The sequence below is a fragment of the Phycodurus eques genome, chromosome 15 (assembly GCF_024500275.1).
Source record: "Phycodurus eques isolate BA_2022a chromosome 15, UOR_Pequ_1.1, whole genome shotgun sequence".
NCBI classification, from domain to species: Eukaryota; Metazoa; Chordata; class Actinopteri; order Syngnathiformes; family Syngnathidae; genus Phycodurus; species Phycodurus eques.
In genome coordinates, this window is record NC_084539.1 from 2,655,462 (window position 1) to 2,674,670 (window position 19,209).

At 42.6% G+C, this 19,209-nt stretch overlaps 1 protein-coding gene across 1 annotated transcript in view; it reads right to left on the bottom strand.

Moving 5' to 3' along the window:
* The window catches only part of dcc (DCC netrin 1 receptor), a 310,603-nt gene that overhangs the window by 94,090 nt on the left and 197,304 nt on the right, over positions 1–19,209 (bottom strand). The window contains exon 12 of the mRNA XM_061698483.1: positions 10,221–10,270. Coding sequence (XP_061554467.1) covers positions 10,221–10,270 — 50 coding nt within the window. The remainder of the gene's footprint in view (positions 1–10,220; positions 10,271–19,209) is intronic.

Sequence of the window (19,209 nt, forward strand, 5' to 3'; positions counted from 1 at the left end):
AACACACTATCGGGAGAGTAAACACTCAAAATTCAATCTGTGATTGTTTGTTCACGTTCTCCGAGTGAAAGCTGCAATCACATTATGTGTGTGCGTGCGCGCGTGCGTGTGTGTGTGGGGGGGGGGGGGGAGGTGTGCACGTGCATGCGCGGGTGTGTGCCTCCTGGTAGCAAGGGCATCACATGGATGGTAGACACTTTGCACCACCATTCTGCATTCATGAGGTTACAGACGAGGATGTATGTTTTATGAGCACAGTGTTATTTATATACAGGAGCTACCTACTTATCTGGTTGTATGCGTGTGTAGGATGATGCAACGAGGAATATATTGTCATAAAACTATGTGGACAAGTGGTTGATGCATGAACCAAGTATTAATACATTTAAATGTGCACAATTCCAAACATTTAACACATTTCAGAAGTGTCACAGTTACTAAAAAGTGTTTATGTATTTATTTTTTGGTGAGTTGTTTTTTGTTTGCATGTATATATTTTTAAAACTAAGACATCACATGGGTAGTTGCAGTTTTTGCCCCAAAAATGAAATTGAGCTCCTGTTTATGCCTTCCTTGTCTGCTCATCAAGTCATTGTCTCCACCTGGTCACGTCAGCTCTGCTTCACGTGTCAGCCAATTGGCTATCAATGTCTTGTTAGTCTGTTTGTATTTACTTCCCTGTTTTTGTGCACTCTGGTTAGATCTCATTTCTATTAATTGCAACCTGGCTCCTCGATGCTTCCCAGAAATTGTTCTCACGTGGCCACCATGTAAAGGACAATCTCAACTGTCTTAAATGGGCATCGAAGTATGAGGATAGAACGTTGATGAGGTACATCAATGTAACTGTATGATGTAACTGTGTTACATCACCATGTCTTTTAACAACATACAATAAACGTTTGGGAACTGAGGACACTAATTGTTGAAGCTTTTTAGGAGGAATTATTTCCCATACAGTCCGGGGTCTCTGTTGTCGTATTTTACAGAATCAGAATCATCTTTATTTGCCAAGTATGTCCAAAAGACACAAGGAATTTGTCTCCGGTCGTTGGAGCCCCTCTCGTACGACAACAGACAGTCAATTGACAGAGAACACTTTTGAGACATAAAGACATTGACAAAAAAACAGTCACTGAGCAATAAATGGTTTCTCGTTATCTGGTAATGCTGGTACATTTTTTTTTTTTTTTTGACAATTGTGCAAAAAGATGCAGAGTCCTCTAGCACTTAGAGCAGTTCGAAAGACTAATATTGCAATAGTCCGGTGCAATGACCATTGTGCAAAGGGCGCCGAGACCTCAAGCGAGTAGTGCGATAATCTGGGACAATGCCGATTGTGCAAATGTTGCAGATGCTCCTCTGGCATGAGTGGCCAGTATTGGTCAACAACAGATATGCAAATAGTGCAGCGTGGCAAGACTACTACAGTGAGTGCACGAGTAATGAATAATCGGCCCCACAGAAATGTGACAACACACTCAAGACAAAAAAAATTGCCAGCATGTTGTAATGGAATTGTAGGTTAGGTGTTTAAGAAGTTGATCGCAAGAGGGAAGAAGCTGTTGGAATGTCTGCTAGTTCTAGTTTGCATTGATCTGTAGCACCTACCTGAGGGAAGGAGCTGGAAGAGCTGGTGATCGGGGTGTGGAGGGTCCGAGAGGCTTTTGCACGCTCTTGTCTTAGTTCTGGCAGCGTGCAAGTCCTCAAGGGGGGGGGTGGGAGGGTACCGACAATCCTTTCAGCAGTTTTGATTGTCCGTTGCAGTCGGCGTTTGTACTATTTTGTAGCAGCACCAAACCAGACTGTGATGGAAGAACACAGGACTGATTCGATGAACGCTGTGTAGAACTGCCTCAGCAGCTCCTGTGGCAGGCCGTGCTTTCTCATAAGCCGCAGGAAGTACATCCTCTGCTGGGCCTTTTTGAGGACGGAGTTGATGTTGGTCGCCCACTTCAGGTACTGAGAGACTGGAATTCCCAGGAACATGAAGGTCTCGACGGTTGACACAAGGCAGCTGGACAGCGTGAGGGGCAGCTGTGGCGAAGGATGCCTCCCGAAGTCCACGATCATCTCTACAGTCTTGAGCGTGTTCAGCTCCAGGTTGTGTCGGCCGCACCACAGCTGCAGCCGCTCCGCTTCCTGTTTATATGCAAACTCGTCATCGTCCTTGATGAGGCCGATGACAGTGGTGTCATCAGCAAACTTCAGGAGCTTGACAGTCGGGTTCGCTGAGGTGCAGTCGTTCGTGTAGAGAGAGAAGAGCAGCGGAGAGAGGACACAACCTTGGGGCGCCCCAGTGCTGATGCTGCGTGTGGATGAGGTGGCCTCCCCCAGCCTGACCTGCTGTGTCCTGCCCGTCAGAAAGCTGTAAATCCACTGGCAGATGGCAGGTCAGACACTGAGCTGGAGAAGCTTGGAGGAAAGGAGTTTAGGGATGACGGTGTGGAACGCTGAGCTGAAGTCCATGAACAGGATCCTCGCGTAGGTCCCTGCACTGTCGAGGTGTTCTAGGATGAAGTGCAGTCCCATGTTGACTGCATCATCCCCAGACCTGTTCGCCCGGGAGGCAAACTGCAGGGGGTCCAGCAGGGGACCTGTGACGCTCTTGAGGTGGTCCAGCACGAGACGTTTAAAGGACTTCATGATCACAGATGTCAAGGCGACAGCACTGTAGTCATTTAGATCTGAGATTTAGGTTTCTTGGGGACTGTAATGATGGTGGAGCATTTGAAACAGGATGGTACTTCGCACAGATCCAGAGCTCTATTGAATATCTGTGTGAAGACTGGAGCGAGCAGGTCCGCGCAGACTTTGAGGCAGTATGGTGATACATGGTTACGCTTCATAATGCGCCACACAGTTTCAATGGGAGACAGGTCTGGACTGCAGGCAGGCTAGTCTAGTACCTGCACTCTTTGCAGAATGTGGTTTGGCATTGTCTTGCTGAAATAAGCAGGGGCGTCCATGAAAAAGACGTTGCTTGGATGGCAGCTTATGTTTCTCCAAAACCTGTTATGTACCTTTCAGCATTAATGGTGCCTTCACAGATGTGTAAGTTACCCATATCATTGGCACTCACACAACTCCATACCATCACAGGGTTTTGAACTTTGCGTCAATCACAGTCCGGATGGTTCTTTTCCTCTTTGGCCCGGAGGACACGACGTCCACAATTTCCAAAAACAATTTGAAATGTGGACTCGTCGGACCACAGAACACTTTTCCACTTTGCATCAGTCCGTCTTAGATGAGCTCGGGCCCAGAGAAGCCGGCGGCATTTCTGCGTGTTGTTGATAAATGGCTTTTGTTTTGCACAGTCGAGTTTCAAGTTGCACTTACGGATGTAGGGCCGAACTGTATTTACTGACATTGGTTTTCCGAAGTGTTCCTGAGTGCTGAGGGATCAAAGGTCACGGGCATTCAATATTGGTTTTCGGCCTTGCCGCTTACATGCAGTGATTTCTCCAGATTCTCTGAACCTTTTGATAATATTATGGACCGTAGATGATAAAATCCCTAAATTCCTTGCAATTGTACGTTGAGGAACATTGTCCTTAAACTGTTCGACTATATTTAAGGTGATGGAACACAGTGATAAACATGACCCTGTGCCAGCTGTTTTGGAACGTGTTGCAGCCATAAAATTCTAAGTTAATGATTATTTGCTAAAAAAAATAAAGTGTATCAGTTTGAACATTAAATATCTTGTCTTTGTAGTGTATTCAATTAAATATAGGTTGAACATGATTTGCAAATCATTGATGTTTAACACATCCCAACTTCATTGGAATTGGGCTTGTATGTACATGCAAGTGAGTCTTTAATTAACCTACAATACATGGTGTTGGACTGTGAGAGGAAGCCGAAGTACCCACAGAGAACTCATATAAGCACAGGGGAATCACAAACTGGGGCAGTCATGATAACCACTGCGCAACTGTACACTACAACACTTAATTGCTTCACTGAACATGCCAGCTGGTTTGTCAGTATTTATCAATGCATAACAGACGATTAATAATTACTACTGCAGTGCCATCCATAATGAGTTTTTGTATCTGTAGTAATAAATCTACCTTCTATATTTATCTTTTATATAATGTGACTTATGGGAAATTCATACCATTACCATAACATTGCCACGAGCACATTGTCTAAAATTGTCTAATAATGTATGGAGAATTTAATTAGGTGCAAACATTAGCCTTTATGGACAACTATCCGATGTGTTGCTTTGATATAATATGAAGGTGAAATAAATAGTTTGTGTTTTTATTTGGGAGACCTGGAGAGTCTTTTGTTTTCTGTTTTGTGGTTTGCCTTTGCGTATAACAAAATTCCTTAAACATGTTGGTGTGATTACATGTTGGGATGGAAACCATGTGAAATTCAAAGAAAGTACCTACATCATTCAAGGATTAGATTTCCACTAGGCATGGGCATGTGTCACTCTTTTGTGATTTTTAAGTCCTACTGTATTTCTGCCTCAATCACAGCTGTCTTCGGGCGAGAGGCGGGGTACACCATGAACTGGTCGCCAGCCAATCGCAGGGCACATAGAAACGAACAAACATTCACACCTACAGGCAATTTAGAGTCTTCAATTAACCTATGACTGATATCTGCAGGGTCTTTTCCAGAATAAGTCAGACCCCTACGGAGATCAGGCATTTTTGATCCCTGTAATTCAAGGGACAGAAAGTTGGTAAAAGAAATATGGCACAAAAAAAGTAGAACTACAAACATAATGAGGATAAAATGCGAATCTATCAAACCATTGTCTCCAGTTATCTCTGCGAGTCTAGCTCTTTTCAATATCAGGTCACTGGGTAATTAATCAATATTGATTAATGACATCATTATAACCTATGATCTGGACCTTTTGTTACTAAATGAAATGTGGTTAACAGAAAGTAGCTGTAATACCATTTTAAATGAGGAAACACCAGCAAATCTTTATTTTATGAACAAGCGTCGAAGCGGGAAAAAGGCTGTGGTATTGCTGTTATCTTTAAGTCGTTATTTCAGTGTAAAGAAATTATACTGGGTGATTTTAGCTCTTTTGAATATCTCTGTTTTTTAGTTAAAGGTCACCCAAAGGTTATTGTTGTAATAATGTATAGGCCTCCAAGATACAATAGAACATTTATGGAGGACTTTTCAGAACTGCTGTCAGTTATTTGTAATGACTACAACTATTTTGTCATATCGTGAGACTTTAACATTCATGATGACAATAACATGGAAAAACAATCTAAAAAACTCTCTGCTATACTTGAGACATTTGACCTCTCTCAACATATTACGAGTCCAACTCACATCTTAGACCTGGTCATCTCTAAGGATGTTGAAATTCAATCTATTGACATTAGGGATATGGCTATTTTTGACCATTTTTGTGTATTCTTTGAATTACAGATTCTTCCAAAAGTTCAGACAACCTCTATCGCTATTAAGAAAAGGTACATAAATGAGAGTACCGCCACAAGGTTTATGGCGACCATTGCTGTGCCACAAACTGTGAATGCTGAGACAGTTGATGAACCTTTAGATAATATCATCTGTAAAATCTCAAATGTCATGAATTCTGTCGCTCCTATTAAAACTAAGACAATCTCGAGGTGACCTCGAACACCACACTACAAATTGACTATGACCTCTATGGACAAAGTCTTTGTAATTTTAACCAAGCGTTAGTCAGGGCTAGAGAGCAACACCTTTCTGAAATCATCAGTAGGAACTTCAACAATACTCTCACTCTGTTTGCTCTGGTTGACAAGCTCACAAGCACCCCACCCCCTCGAGTCAGAGCAGATAAATGCAATGAATCTGCTTGTTATTTTAGTGAAGAAATACAATCCATCAGGTTAAATATGAGCACAAATCATCAAAATGATAAAATGATATTAAATCTGAAGCCACCCAGGAAAAACTCTGTTACCATGTCAGAATTTGATGCAATTGACCGAAAAACTGTAGATAAAACGGTTCAGCAACGGTTGACTCTGTACCATCTGACTTTTTCAAAGATATTGCGAAGTCTGTGCTAACTGATTCGCAGCAAATAATCAATTGCTCAGTCAGGCGAGTTTCCTAAAGCTCTTAAAGTAGCTTCCATTAAGCCTCTGCTAAAAAATAGCGCACTGGACGCTTCCATGTTAGCAAGCTATAGACCCATCTCAAATCTCCCTTTCATAGCCAAGATTGTTGAAAAAGATATTTTTAATCAACTCAGCAATTTCTTGAACTTAAATGGACTTTTTGACAAATTGCAATCAGGGTTCCGAACTCATCACAGTTCAGAATCTGTTCTTATCAAAGTGCTAAATGATATAAGGTTGAATACTGACTCGGGAAAGGTGTCGATTCTGGTCCTGTTGGACCTCAGTGCGGCTTTTGATACGGTAGATCATAATATACTGCTGAACAGGTTGGAAACATGGGTAGGGCTGAATTGGACCCGTCCTTAAATGATTCAGGTCCTACCTGGACGAAATGAGTGATATTGTAACCATTGGAAGTGCTCAATCTCATCGAATGGCAATGACCTATGGGGTCCCTCAAGGGTCAGTTCTTGCACCCCTCCTGTTCGGCCTGTATATGCTACCCATGGGTTAAAGTCTACAGAACTTTAATCTTGACTATCATAGCTATGCAGATCACACACTGTTATATCTAGCAGTGTCTCCAGATGACTACAGTTCAATTGAGGTGTTGTGTCACTGTCTAAAACAGATAAATATCTGGATGAGCCAAAATTTTCTTCAATTAAACCACAACAAACCTGAGATAATTGTTTTTGGCAATAAAGAAAAGAGAATTGCTGTTAGTAAATACGTGGAGTCACTCTCTTTAAAAACCAAAAACCCACGCAGGCACGGGGAGAACATGCAAACTCCACAAATGTGTGGCTGGGATTTGAACCCCGGTCCTTAGAACTGTGAGGCAGATGTGCTATCCAGTCACCCACCATTACACCCTCCATACTATCACAATCTGATTTAATTAATGTGATATGTTAAATGTGTCCAGTATGCGTACCAAACTACTGCTTGGAAAAATTTTAATTGATAAAGCTTTTATGACTGCTAAGTGCATTTGAATTTTATTTCATTTTATTTGCAATTAATTGGCTGCATACAAGGTAAAAGTACTATTGTTAGATGTTGGAACTCCTACAGGTTTGCACTGAAGTGGGACAAGCTTCATGTTATGTTTCCTTGCTTGTTTAAGAAGCACTGTTGTGGCTTGCCATTGTACTGAAATAAAGTAATGATTATTCCTGTATGTGGATCATCCCATTTAAAAATATCCACACAAACAAAACAGTGAAAGGATTAACATAATTATTGGTGATATCATCACGTGTGTGTCGCTGAGATTTCTTATCGAGCAATCAGCTGAATGAAATGTTTACCTTTTTACTATGTAATTTTGCTTTAAGGCATCAACAATAACATCTTTAGAATTGCATACTCGTAACAATTTCAGTATGTATTTTACCCTTGTGGTGACCAGCCTTTTCTCCAGACATCTTCCCTTTTAGCACCAACAAAAAGTGTGACGCTCGGATTTAAAAGAATAATCTTTCAGGTAACCATTAACGGATTTCGCACGGCTTATGTTTCTAAGCCTTTCTGTCATTCTTCTGCTTTCTTTTCATTCAGCACTGGACACAATAGATGTCAATCATAGCAGCAAAAATCCATCCAGAAGTTAGTTGCTTTACTGAAGCTGGTTTACTCAACCATAGTCAAGACGAAAACTGTACTGCTTCCTCTGAATCTGAGATTCGACTTTCTGACAGAATCTCCTCTCCAGAACCCCTGAAAAGATCTTACAGGTTAGGCTGAAGAGTGTGATCCACTACAGTTCGAATGCACATTCCGGCCCCCCTTTTTAAGAAGGGGGACCACCATCTCTGTCTGCTAATGCAGAACCATTGTTCCTGATGTCCATGCAATATTGCAGAGGTGTTTTCAACCAAGACACAGCACCACAACATCCAGAGCCTTTACGAACTCTGGGCGGATCCCATTCACCCTCAGATTCTTACTCGCAGGCTAAATTGACAGGAAATGTAAACTGTTCATCTTCATATATTTTCCCCATAGCTAAATTGCCTAAACCTAACCTGCTGTACATCTACTGCTACCTGCTACATACTGTGCACTTCAGCAATTCATTACTTTTGTCTGTCACTGTTCTGTCAACAAAATGGTAACATCTGCTACAGCTCCAAACAAACAGAGACAAAATTTGGTGCACATCATGTGCATGTCATGAGGGCTGGAACAGGTGTGAAAATACCCTTTTCATTTTGGTTCCCATTTCAAAACCTTGTCACAGCCACATCGGCCACATGCATGAGCAGAGATGCTTGCAGCTCAAATGTCGAGGCCAGCTGGGACACTAACTGAAAGAAGAACTGATCCTGACCATTCTATACAAGCATTGGGGTTCCAAAAATGATTTTTCAGAAGGAAACACAATCATAAACAAAGTGTTCTTACAGTTCATCTGGGGGAAAAAATAGCAAAATGGCAAAATATGTGAACCAACAATGGAAAAAAACACCTAAAAGAACATACAACATAATTTGAATTATCATTAGTTCATCAAAACAACAGTCCTGCTTCTGTTGATCAGAACTCAGTGTTTTGGAAAGAGAGTCCATTCACTGTTTCTCGACATCAAACTCCAGCTCTGACATCACGCATCGATCAGCCCTTTCAGCACACAAATATCAATCACACGCAGGAAAGTAAGCAGACAGAAACTAAATGAGGTCAGCTCTCCACAGACAGTCTGAACCTCCTCTTTATGGACATGAATTATGAGCCGTCTACATTATATTTGGAATCACCTTTCGTATTCCCTGATGCCGCTTTGGACTAAATATACTATTGTCAGAAAAAATTTATACGGTTCAGGAGGAAGGCATGTACATGCACATTAGTGTGCGTGTGTGTCTGTGTGTGTGTGTGTGGGGGGGGGACCCAGCACCTTGACACGAAAGTCAACCACACACGGCACCGGTGACCTTCCTCCTTTCCCCCTTCAACGGACGGAACCATATGGCACAAAATGACGACCCAACCCACCCCCACCGACAAGGCACAAGGCGAGTGCCCGCGACACCACGAGACACCGCCCCTGCGAACCCCGTCCCAAACCATCGGTGCCCACGCCGGCCTGAAGACCAAAACAAACGCCAAAAGCCATCAGTGCAAAAGGGCAAAGCAACCGCTCCTCCCGCCAGCCGTCCCGACGCATTCCACAGCCTCACCCGCCCGACCCCACCGAAGACCCGCGCAGCGCAGGCCTTTTCAAGTCTTTCAAGGAACATAAAATATCCACACAGCATACAGTAAATACTGCATATGATCCAGGAGTCAGCAGAAGGGCTCACAATGTGCAAAATCACGAAGCTTGGGATTTAGCAACACGAAAACTCTCGCTGTCCAGTGCATCTAATTGTTGCTAAAAAATAACGTTGATTTTTCAGGGGTTGAGTGCTTAAACATTTCGAAAGAAATCCACACATTTAGACAGATTCCCCCTGCATGGCCCAGGACCTCTGACCCATGTTTCAGGTACTGTATGTCTGTCGGGAGGACTATTACTTCCTCTTTTTTTTATATGTCTGAGTTTGGCTATGAATGGTGATTTTTAGATTTCAAAAGCCTTCCCATGAATCAATATGAACATTAAATGAGAATGGCAACATAAGAACATATTTGTGATGGATAACAATCAGGAAAATGAGGTCGGTTCACAAGAGGAAAACTGTTGACTGATGGCGATGTCACACTTGCAATGTCAGAATAAACACAATCAATCACAGCCTGTAAAATCACGCTAATCGTTTGCATCGTTTACATCAAACTCAATTCAAAGCTCATGTCAGTTGAAGGTTTCTGTCAACATGCATTCTAATTTAAATATAGCTTATAGTTACACAGTATAACCGGTAAAGTTCATTATATTATAAGGAGATTGTTAACAAGCTAAAAATAGCAAATTGAGCACATAGTCGTGGTGCTAATTCTCTGTAGATTTGACACATTTATTCGTGATGAATTCTCCTTGTTCCAACGTCATGGGCTCAAAAAAGGAATATGAACTTTAAGTAACAAACAGTGGAAAATAATATACTAACAATACATTTTTAGAAATTCCTCCAAATCCCATTTGAAATTAAAATGTCATCTTACCCTGGAAAGCACAACCTCTAAGGTGATGTTCTGGGGAGGAGCACTGGGTACTGCATGGAAAAAAATACAACAGGGGGTGAGAAAAAAACAATAGTTTCATGTATACTGTGTATAATTGCAGAAAACTATATAAAATCACTTCTGCAGTCAGGCATCTGTGCCTATTATGTAATAATTGAACAACTCAACAATCAAAAATGATAAGCCACTAACGGAATAAAAAAAAGGGTTCTGACCGCATATAATGAAGGAAAATGATTCTCTTTCATTTGTTTAAATAACCATCTCATGATAATTGAGATCTTTCATGAAATGGTAAACACAATAGTTCCCAAGGACAGTTATTTTACTAAGTCATGTTAAAAGCATCGCTACTGATGCAAAATTGACACTATACTAATGAAAAGATGAACAAAACGGAAAAAGCACAAGTAACATTGTATCTGTTGCACGAGGAGCACATTCAACACAGAACGAATATAACTGAATCAGGATTCAAACCCACAGATTTCCTGCTCTTCCACTCTAAGAAAATGTGAAGAATTGACGTGCACAAATCTAATGTTCATCATTGTTCATGCAATATCATCATGGACAGTCTCTTGTACCAGCCAGCTCGAGCAGCGTGTAACTGAAAACGCCTCACTCAGTGACGCAATCATGTACAGTGTCAAAGTTTGGTGTGGTGATGTGCTCTGAGGTTATGTTGGTGCTGTGACCCGAATACGAGCAAGGTTTAGGGGTTTAACAGAGTCAAGCAGAAAGATTCAACCTCATTCTGTGACACCTTGAAGAAGAATACCAGATAGCTACTTAAGCTAATGGTTTCATCCTCCTTGCAATCTTGCCAGCCTCTAATGTCAGAGGCTGCAGCTATGAGTCCAATTATGAGTCCACTGCGGCGATGTGCTGTGCAGTGACATTGCTGCTGTGACTAGAATGGGAATGAGTGGGTGGGCAGGGCACCGCTGAAAGAACTGAGATGAGAATGGATCATTTATTCTGCACATATGTTGGAACCCCTCGAAAATGAGACAACACATCTCAAGGGGTTACTTCTAATAATAAAGAATTGACATATGTACAATTACCAAGTGATCTGTAATCTGCTCAATTACATTGTTTTTAAATTAAAGAATGCGAATGAGACTCCAGCTACCCACAGCTCTAATCAGGAAAACGCTAGATAAAATGGACGGATGGAGACATACGAGTTAGGGGCTTTGCAGTAACGTCCCACAGTTTTTCTAGCCTTGTTCAACAGAGCTAAGAGTCTCCAATTTTAAATATATGACATGGAAAAGGAAACATATTTGGAGAATTGAATGACAGGTTGCTGTCCGACAGCTGAAGAGGTTCGGTGCACTTTATGACATCACAAGCAAAGATACCCCATTTTAACATTTCACCACAGATTGTCCATATTCAGTACAGTAACGTTTCATTTCTACACAAAGGACACACATATGATAGAATTATTCCTTTATTGTGGAGTCATAGAAATTTCATTAAAACTATGAGCTGATAAAATACATTCAAATTGAGTTCTAACTTCATCATTGTCATTAACATCCTTTGGTCATTTATTCCTATTTTGGAATTAATCTTTTACTTCAATTAATGGAAAATCGGAGGGGGGGGGGGTGGGGGGGGGGAAACATTGTTACTTTACAAACTTGTATAGAAGAATAGCATTCACCAAAGTATGTTTTCTAAAAAAAAAACAATATACATACAATATGTACTTACATTTAGTGTGTCATGTGTGAGCAAAATAATTGCCTATTTTATTGATGTCCAGTATTTTTATGGAACCTGAAAGATAACATGAACATGTTTGATTTCTAACGTTGCGACATGTAACTCAGGTGTTTGACCCATAAATCGACAAATACCGGTACATTTCCAACGATTTCAACTCCTATGCCAGTGGTGTCAAACATACGGCTCGCGGGCCACAACCGGCCCGTCAGGCAAGTTTGAGTTCATTTATGCATATAGACTCTTATTTTGAGCGGCACGGTGGACAACTGGTTAGCATATCCGCCTCACAGTTGTAAGGACCTGGGTTCAAATCCGGCCTCGCCTGTGTGGAGTTTGTATGTTCTCCCCGTGCCTAAGTGGGGTTTCTCCGGGTACTCCGGTTTCCTCCCACATCCCAAAAGCATGCATGGTAGGTTAAGTGAAGACTCTGAATTGCTCCAGCACGCCTGCGACCCTAGTGAGGATAGGCGGTATGGAAAATGAATGGATGGGTCTTATTTTGAAACTCATGCTTTTATTTTGACACAAGCACTCTACAACTCAAAGTCCTGTGAGTCGCGTAACATAACATGCATGAAACTGAGAAAGAGAAAAAAGATTGGCACGGTGAAGCACGCCTGCAATCCATCTGCAGTAAGATACTTTTGTAACTCCTTCAGAAGCAATGCCTATATGTATCATATCGTGTTTTGCTGGTTAAGTAATTTCATGAGCAAATGTGCACATGTTCAGTTAAAAAGGAGTTTGTGAAATTCATTGGGACATGGGTTTATTAAAGCTCAGATAAAAAGGATTGGGTTACTTCAGACAAACAAATCATCCGATTGACTGGTGACTCCTAACAGGGTGAAGCTGAAGGTCAGTTCTGTAGTGCGATGTAGGCTACAAGCTAATTTGATGTATACTAATAGTTGGAGAGGTGTTGCTAATGGTGCAGACTAATGCTAACCTCATATAGATTAATTGTTTGTGTTTTCATCTTTTTATGGCAAGCTACTGAGTGAAAATTAAATAAGCAGCTAATTTAAGTTTCTATTTTGCGCTTACTCGGGACACGTATATCTTAATAGACATAGCTAATACATGTATCTTTCCTAATTTTTTAGTTTCACTCTGTCAATGTGCCTGTAAACATTTACAAGGCAGGGGGATAACTGTACTTTCTTTCTGAAAAGTTCCCACTTTAGTTTGTGTGGTGTGATGAGCCAGTTGAGCCTTTCAAGATTTCCGGATGGATTTAATGATTTCTAAATAAGTTTATTATAAAAGGTACATACTGTTTATAGATCTACTGTGATCTGTAAGCTGCAACTGTGAAGGACAAAAACGTGTCATGGTCTGTTCCTGCAGTTCCGTTATTGGAGCTTGGGTGGCGCGTTGTGCTCCTCTTGCCCTCTCTCTCTCCCCCTCTCTCTTTTCCCAGTAATCAGCACCACCTTGGCCGCGCACCTGTTGCCAAATCTAAGTCTGCCTGCGTTTAAACTTGCCAGATCCAAGACTCCACTGCCAGAGTATTAATGTTCTCCTGTGGTACAGCGGCTCTCTGACCAACACGTAAGCTACGCCAGTCCTTGCAACACTTCTGACCTCCGTGCTTCCTTCTCGGTCCAGTGAAATTCGAATCGTGAAAGAATACTCTGGCCACCCATGGACCCAGCAACCCCCGGAGGTGTTAAAACATGCACTCACCCTCCAAGCCGCCCACATATGGCGACAGGACAAAGCTCTTCAAGAGATCATGGAATCCTTACACTCCCTCACGCAACAAGTTTCCCTCCTTTCTTCAAAAACACAATCCGGCCACCCTTCCGTAAGTACTCCTTCCGAGCCCGCAGCCTTCGGCCACCCCTCCTCTCGTACAAAGAGCCACCGAGCCATACTCTGGGGACTTAGGTGCATGCGGCCAACTCATCCTAAATTGTTCCCTAGTCCTCAACTATCCCAACGAACAATCCAAGGTCACGTTTGTCAACACCCTCCTCCGCGGTAAAGCAGCTAAATGGGCAACCGCGTTATGGCACAACTCTTCCCCAGTACTCTAGTCATTTAACTCCTTTTCCGCCGAACTAAAGAATGTCTTTGATCATCCCGTTCAGGGCAGAGAAGCCACTCGCCGCCTCCTTATCCTCACTCAGGGCGCTAGTTCCGTTGCCTCCTATTCAGTCGAATTACGAATACTTGTGGGTGAATGCGGGTGGGATGACGCCGCGCTAAGGGGGATTTTCCTGAACGGTCTTTCAGAACAGCTGAAGGACAAGCTCGCTGCCCGGGACGAGCCCTTCTCACTCGAGGATCTCCTTTCGCTATCCATTTGCCTTGAGAACCGGTTACGGGAAAGAGCACGTGAGAGGGGGGTTAGAGCGCGTAAGGTTATTTCCACCGTGGGCAATGCACCGTCAGCACCTCACCCGTCTTCTGCACCTCCGACTGCCTTTGCGTCATCCCTCATTGCACCAGATGAACCCATGCAACTCAGTAGCACGAGACTAGATCCCCAGGAACGTTACCGCCGTTTCACCCGCAAACCGGTCCTTGATGACTCCCTGATTAGGAATTTTTACGTGGCTCACCCTGGGAAGCCAGGTAGGACGCCCGGAGGTATCCGTTGAGGGGGTGGGGGGGTACTGTCATGGTCTGTCCCTGCAGTTCCGTTGTTGGAGCTTGGGTGACGCTTTGCGCCCCTCTCCCCCTCTCTCTTTTCCCATAGTATTAACGTTCTCCCGTGGTACACCGTCTCTCTGACCAACATGTAAGCTAAGCCAGTCCTCGCAACACTTCTGACCTTCGTGTTTTTCTTGTCCTCAGTGCTCCTTCTGTGTTTGCCGTGTTGACCTTTTCCACAACACCGCCGAGCCATCCACCTGCTCACGCCACCGCCTGGCTCATGTTCCCTGTCTCGACAACCCACCAGTACGCCTCCAGGATCCATCTCCATTATCCTCTTCAATAAAGCTTTCACCACAAACCTCTCAGCCTCCGCTTGCTTCTGGGTGCAGTGAAAATTGAATCGTAATACACTGATTCATAATATTGCTAATAAATAATTATGACATTGCTCATATGATTTGAAATAAGATTTGCCACAAGATAATCAATACATTTAGAAACTTTCCCAAATGTAGTTGTAATAATGTGCACCCAAAAAAAGGTAAACAATTGAATTATCGTTATTTGTAGCTTATAAGGCCACAGATACAGTTGTCCAGCCCACTCTTTGAAACCTCGCAAGTGCAAATTATTGTTAACAATTTTTAGGTGTTGTCTTGGTCTCATGACACAGCATGATGAAGACGACTGTTTATATAACAAATCCAATTGAACTTTACTTCGATATTTATTGGTCAATTCATGGATCAAACACGTGTTGTGAATTTTGCATTCAGCAACATATTTAAGAAAAATATTGTGGCCATATTGGTGAATCAGGATTTATATTTTTATTTAGTGTACAAGTTCTTGGAACTAAGCCTAACTGTCTATAAAGTGTCCATAAAAGGTTTTGCATCTGTCACTGATTCAAAGATGACCACCCTTTTGGGTTGACAAACAAAGCATCAGCAATTGTGATGCTTTGTTTATCCGGCTGAGTTGTTGTTCGGTGTTCCATCACTGCTGTCAATCAAATGCATGACATGAAACCAAACAGGAGGCAGCCAGACTGTGCTCTGACAACATTTAGCCCGCGTGATCTGTCACCGCAGCAAAACAACACATGACGGGTGTTGCTACACCCTCCCTCCCACCCACTCACACACACCGACAGATATCTGAAACAAACTTTTTAAATGGCAATTACGATAAAAATACAAATGCATGCAAAAAGACAAAAATAGGTAGAAATATAGATACTGATGGGGATAAAACAAACACAGACGATTTCAATGACATACAAGCAAAGAAAACAACAAAGTGTGATGGAAAATGTGAACAAAAGTAAACAAAGAAACACAGTTTAATGTTCTGTGTTTTTTATTTTCAATGAGGTAAAGTTTTTTCTCTTTGTTTTGACATTGGAATAGATCAGTTCTGTTTTTTTGGTCTGGATTTGGTGTTAATCGGGTTTTGGTATATATATCCCTGTGTCTCTTGTTCCTGCCTACCCTGTCTGCTTCTTATATGTCTCTCTCTCCACCTGCTCTCGTCAGCCCTGCTCCCTTTGTGTCAACCAATCACCTATCTCCAGCCGCTCGTCTCTTGTACAGGAGTGCCTCATCAGTCTGTTTGTATTTAGGTCCTCGTTTTTCATTCACTCCATACGTCCCTTCTTCAGCGGTGCACTTTGTGCAACCCCCATCGGACCCTTCTGCTGCGACGCACAATGGGCAGCAGTCATTGGACCATGCTTTGATGGTGCATGGTCCATTCATCTCGGCTGGTCAGTCAAAACCACATCAAAACCAATCACAGCCGTCCACCTGATGTCGATGAGCCCCATGGCCATAAAGGAGTAAGTATTAGGTATAGTATGTGACAGCTAGGCGGCACGGTGGACGACTGGTTAGAGCGTCTGCCTCACAGTGCCATTTTTAAGAACAAAGGTGATGTGCAGAGCTGTGGCAACTGTAGAGGAATAAAGGTGATGAGCCACACAATGAAGTTATGGGAAAGAGTAGTGGAGGCCAGACTCAGGACAGAAGTGAGTATTTGCGAGCAACAGTATGGTTTCATGCCTAGAAAGAGTACCATAGATGCATTATTTGCCTTGAGGATGTTGACGGAAAAGTACAGAGAAGGTCAGAAGGAGCTACACTGTGTCTTTGTAGATCTAGAGAAAGCCTATGACAGAGTACCCAGAGAGGAACTGTGGTACTGCATGCGGAGGTCTGGAGTGGCAGAGAAGTATGTCAAAATAAAACAGGACATGTATGAGGGCAGCAGAACAGTGGTGAGGTTTGCTGTAGGTGTGACAGAGGAATTTAAGGTGGAGGTGGGACTGCATCAGGGATCAGCCCTGAGCCCCTTCCTTTTTGGAGTGGTGATGGATAGGCTAACAGATGAGGTTCGACTGGAATCCCCGTGGACCATGATGTTTGCAGATGACATTGTGATCTGCAGTGAAAGCAGGGAGCAGCTGGAGGAACAGTTAGAAAGATGGAGGCATGCACTGGAAAGAAGAGGAATGAAGATTAGCCGAAGTAAAACAGAATATATGTGCATGAATGAGAGGGGTGGTGGGGGAAGAGTGAGGCTACAGGGAGAAGAGATAGCAAGGGTGGAGGACTTGAAATACTTGGGGTCTACCGTCCAGAGCAACGGTGAGGGTGGTCAGGAAGTGAAGAAACGAGTCCAAGCAGGATGGAACGGGTGGAGGAAGGTCTCAGATGTGTTATGTCACAGAAGAGTCTCTGCTTGGATGAAGGGCAAAGTTTATAAAACAGTGGTGAGGCCGGCAATGATGTACGGATTAGAGACAGTGGCACTGAAGAGACAACAGGAAGCAGAGTTGGAGGTGGCGGAAATGAAGATGTTGAGGTTTGGTCTCGGAGTGACCAGGTTGGATCAAATTAGAAATGAGCTCATCAGAGGGACAGGCGAGGTTCCATGTTTTGGAGACAAAGTTAGAGAGAGTAGACTTCGATGGTTTGGACATGTCCAGAGGAGAAATAGTGAGTATATTGGTAGAAGGATGATGAGGATGGAGCTGCCAGGCAAGAGAGCTAGAGGAAGACCAAAGAGAAGTTTGATGGCGGTTGTGAGGGAAGACATGAGGGAAGCCGGTGTTCGAGAGGAGGATGCAGGAGATAAGCTTTCTTGGAAAAGGATGACGCGCTGTGGCGACCCCTAACGGGACAAGCCCAAAGGAAAAGAAGAAGAAGAAGAAGAAGAAGAACGCAGTATATGTGTTCTTGTGTTACACTAACACTTCCAATTTCATTTTTTTTTTTTTTTATTTCATTTTGCTCTCCCAAATGTTCTACGGTGAAAATCATCAAAGGTACGTAAAGCGCAAAACCCTCTTTTAAAGAGCGAGCTCTGTCACTTTTACACCTTAATGCCAACAGCGTTCACATTCTTAGAGTGACTGCACACACAATTTAGCGCCCGCTATTCAGGATCTTCGTAAAATATTGTAATTGTTAGTATATAACATGCAACCGGCACATCGTCAAGCCACAATTTAGTGGCCATATTTGGGAGTTAATCAAGCCCCGTCTCTCAGCTGGCCTGGGAACACTTTGCGATCCCCAAGTATCTGTGGCGAGGGAAGTCTGACATTCTCTTCTTAGGCTGCTGCACCCGCGACCTCTTCATAAGTAGATGAAAATGGATGGACGCTTTGAATGAACACTGTCTTACCACCTACCTGATTAACTGTCCACAGCTTATCTATTGATTCAGCTGCTCATTTAATGTGCGTGCGTGTGTATCTGTATACATGTGTGTGTGTCGTATCCGTGTGTGTGCTTGGATGTGAGCGAAAGTAATTAGGCCACAAGTCATGGTTATCACAGAGCCACAGATGGGGAGGTGCACAATACAAGCGCTCAGTATCTGTGCTCACTTAGTCTCAGATCATTGTGTCGTGCAACTGCAGCTGGACAGATGACTCCATTATCTTTCACTGTCTATGCATGCAAGTTTATTTATGACAACATTACGTTCGGGGCACCACTTAGGTCTGCGCGTTTAAATCAGAGTAAATAATCTCGTCAAAGCAATACAGGACATACCAACTAAAGAACACTTACATTTGACTTTAATTACCTGGGAAATGTGAGAAATGAGTATTCGACCATTCATTGTGACCCAAAGACAAAAATTGCAACTGATGGAGAAAATGTTTCATGATTTTAAATCGATGTTGCTATTGTGGACTCATACTGGAGACGATATTGTCCAAAAAGCATCAAGATCTCACAGTCGCGTTGCAGAGTCCAGAGGGACAAGGGACGTCTCCAATATACTGTATACCACGGGTCAACAACCTTTTGGAAACTGGGAGTTACTTCCTGGGTAAGGAAAAATGTGAAGGGCAACTAGTTTGATACAGACCCTTTCCAAAAAATTACAATATCATGGAAAGGTTTGCTTATTTCCATTATTCCATTTGAAAAGTTAAACTTTCATAGAGTATAGATTTCAACGATTTAAAGTATTTAATATCATATCATATCATAATATCACGTATTTTATATCATAAAACCCACAAAATCAAGAATACAAAAAAATGAGACTAGTGTGAAGAAATCACCATTTACTTTTCCGTTTTTGTAGGGAAAAAAAG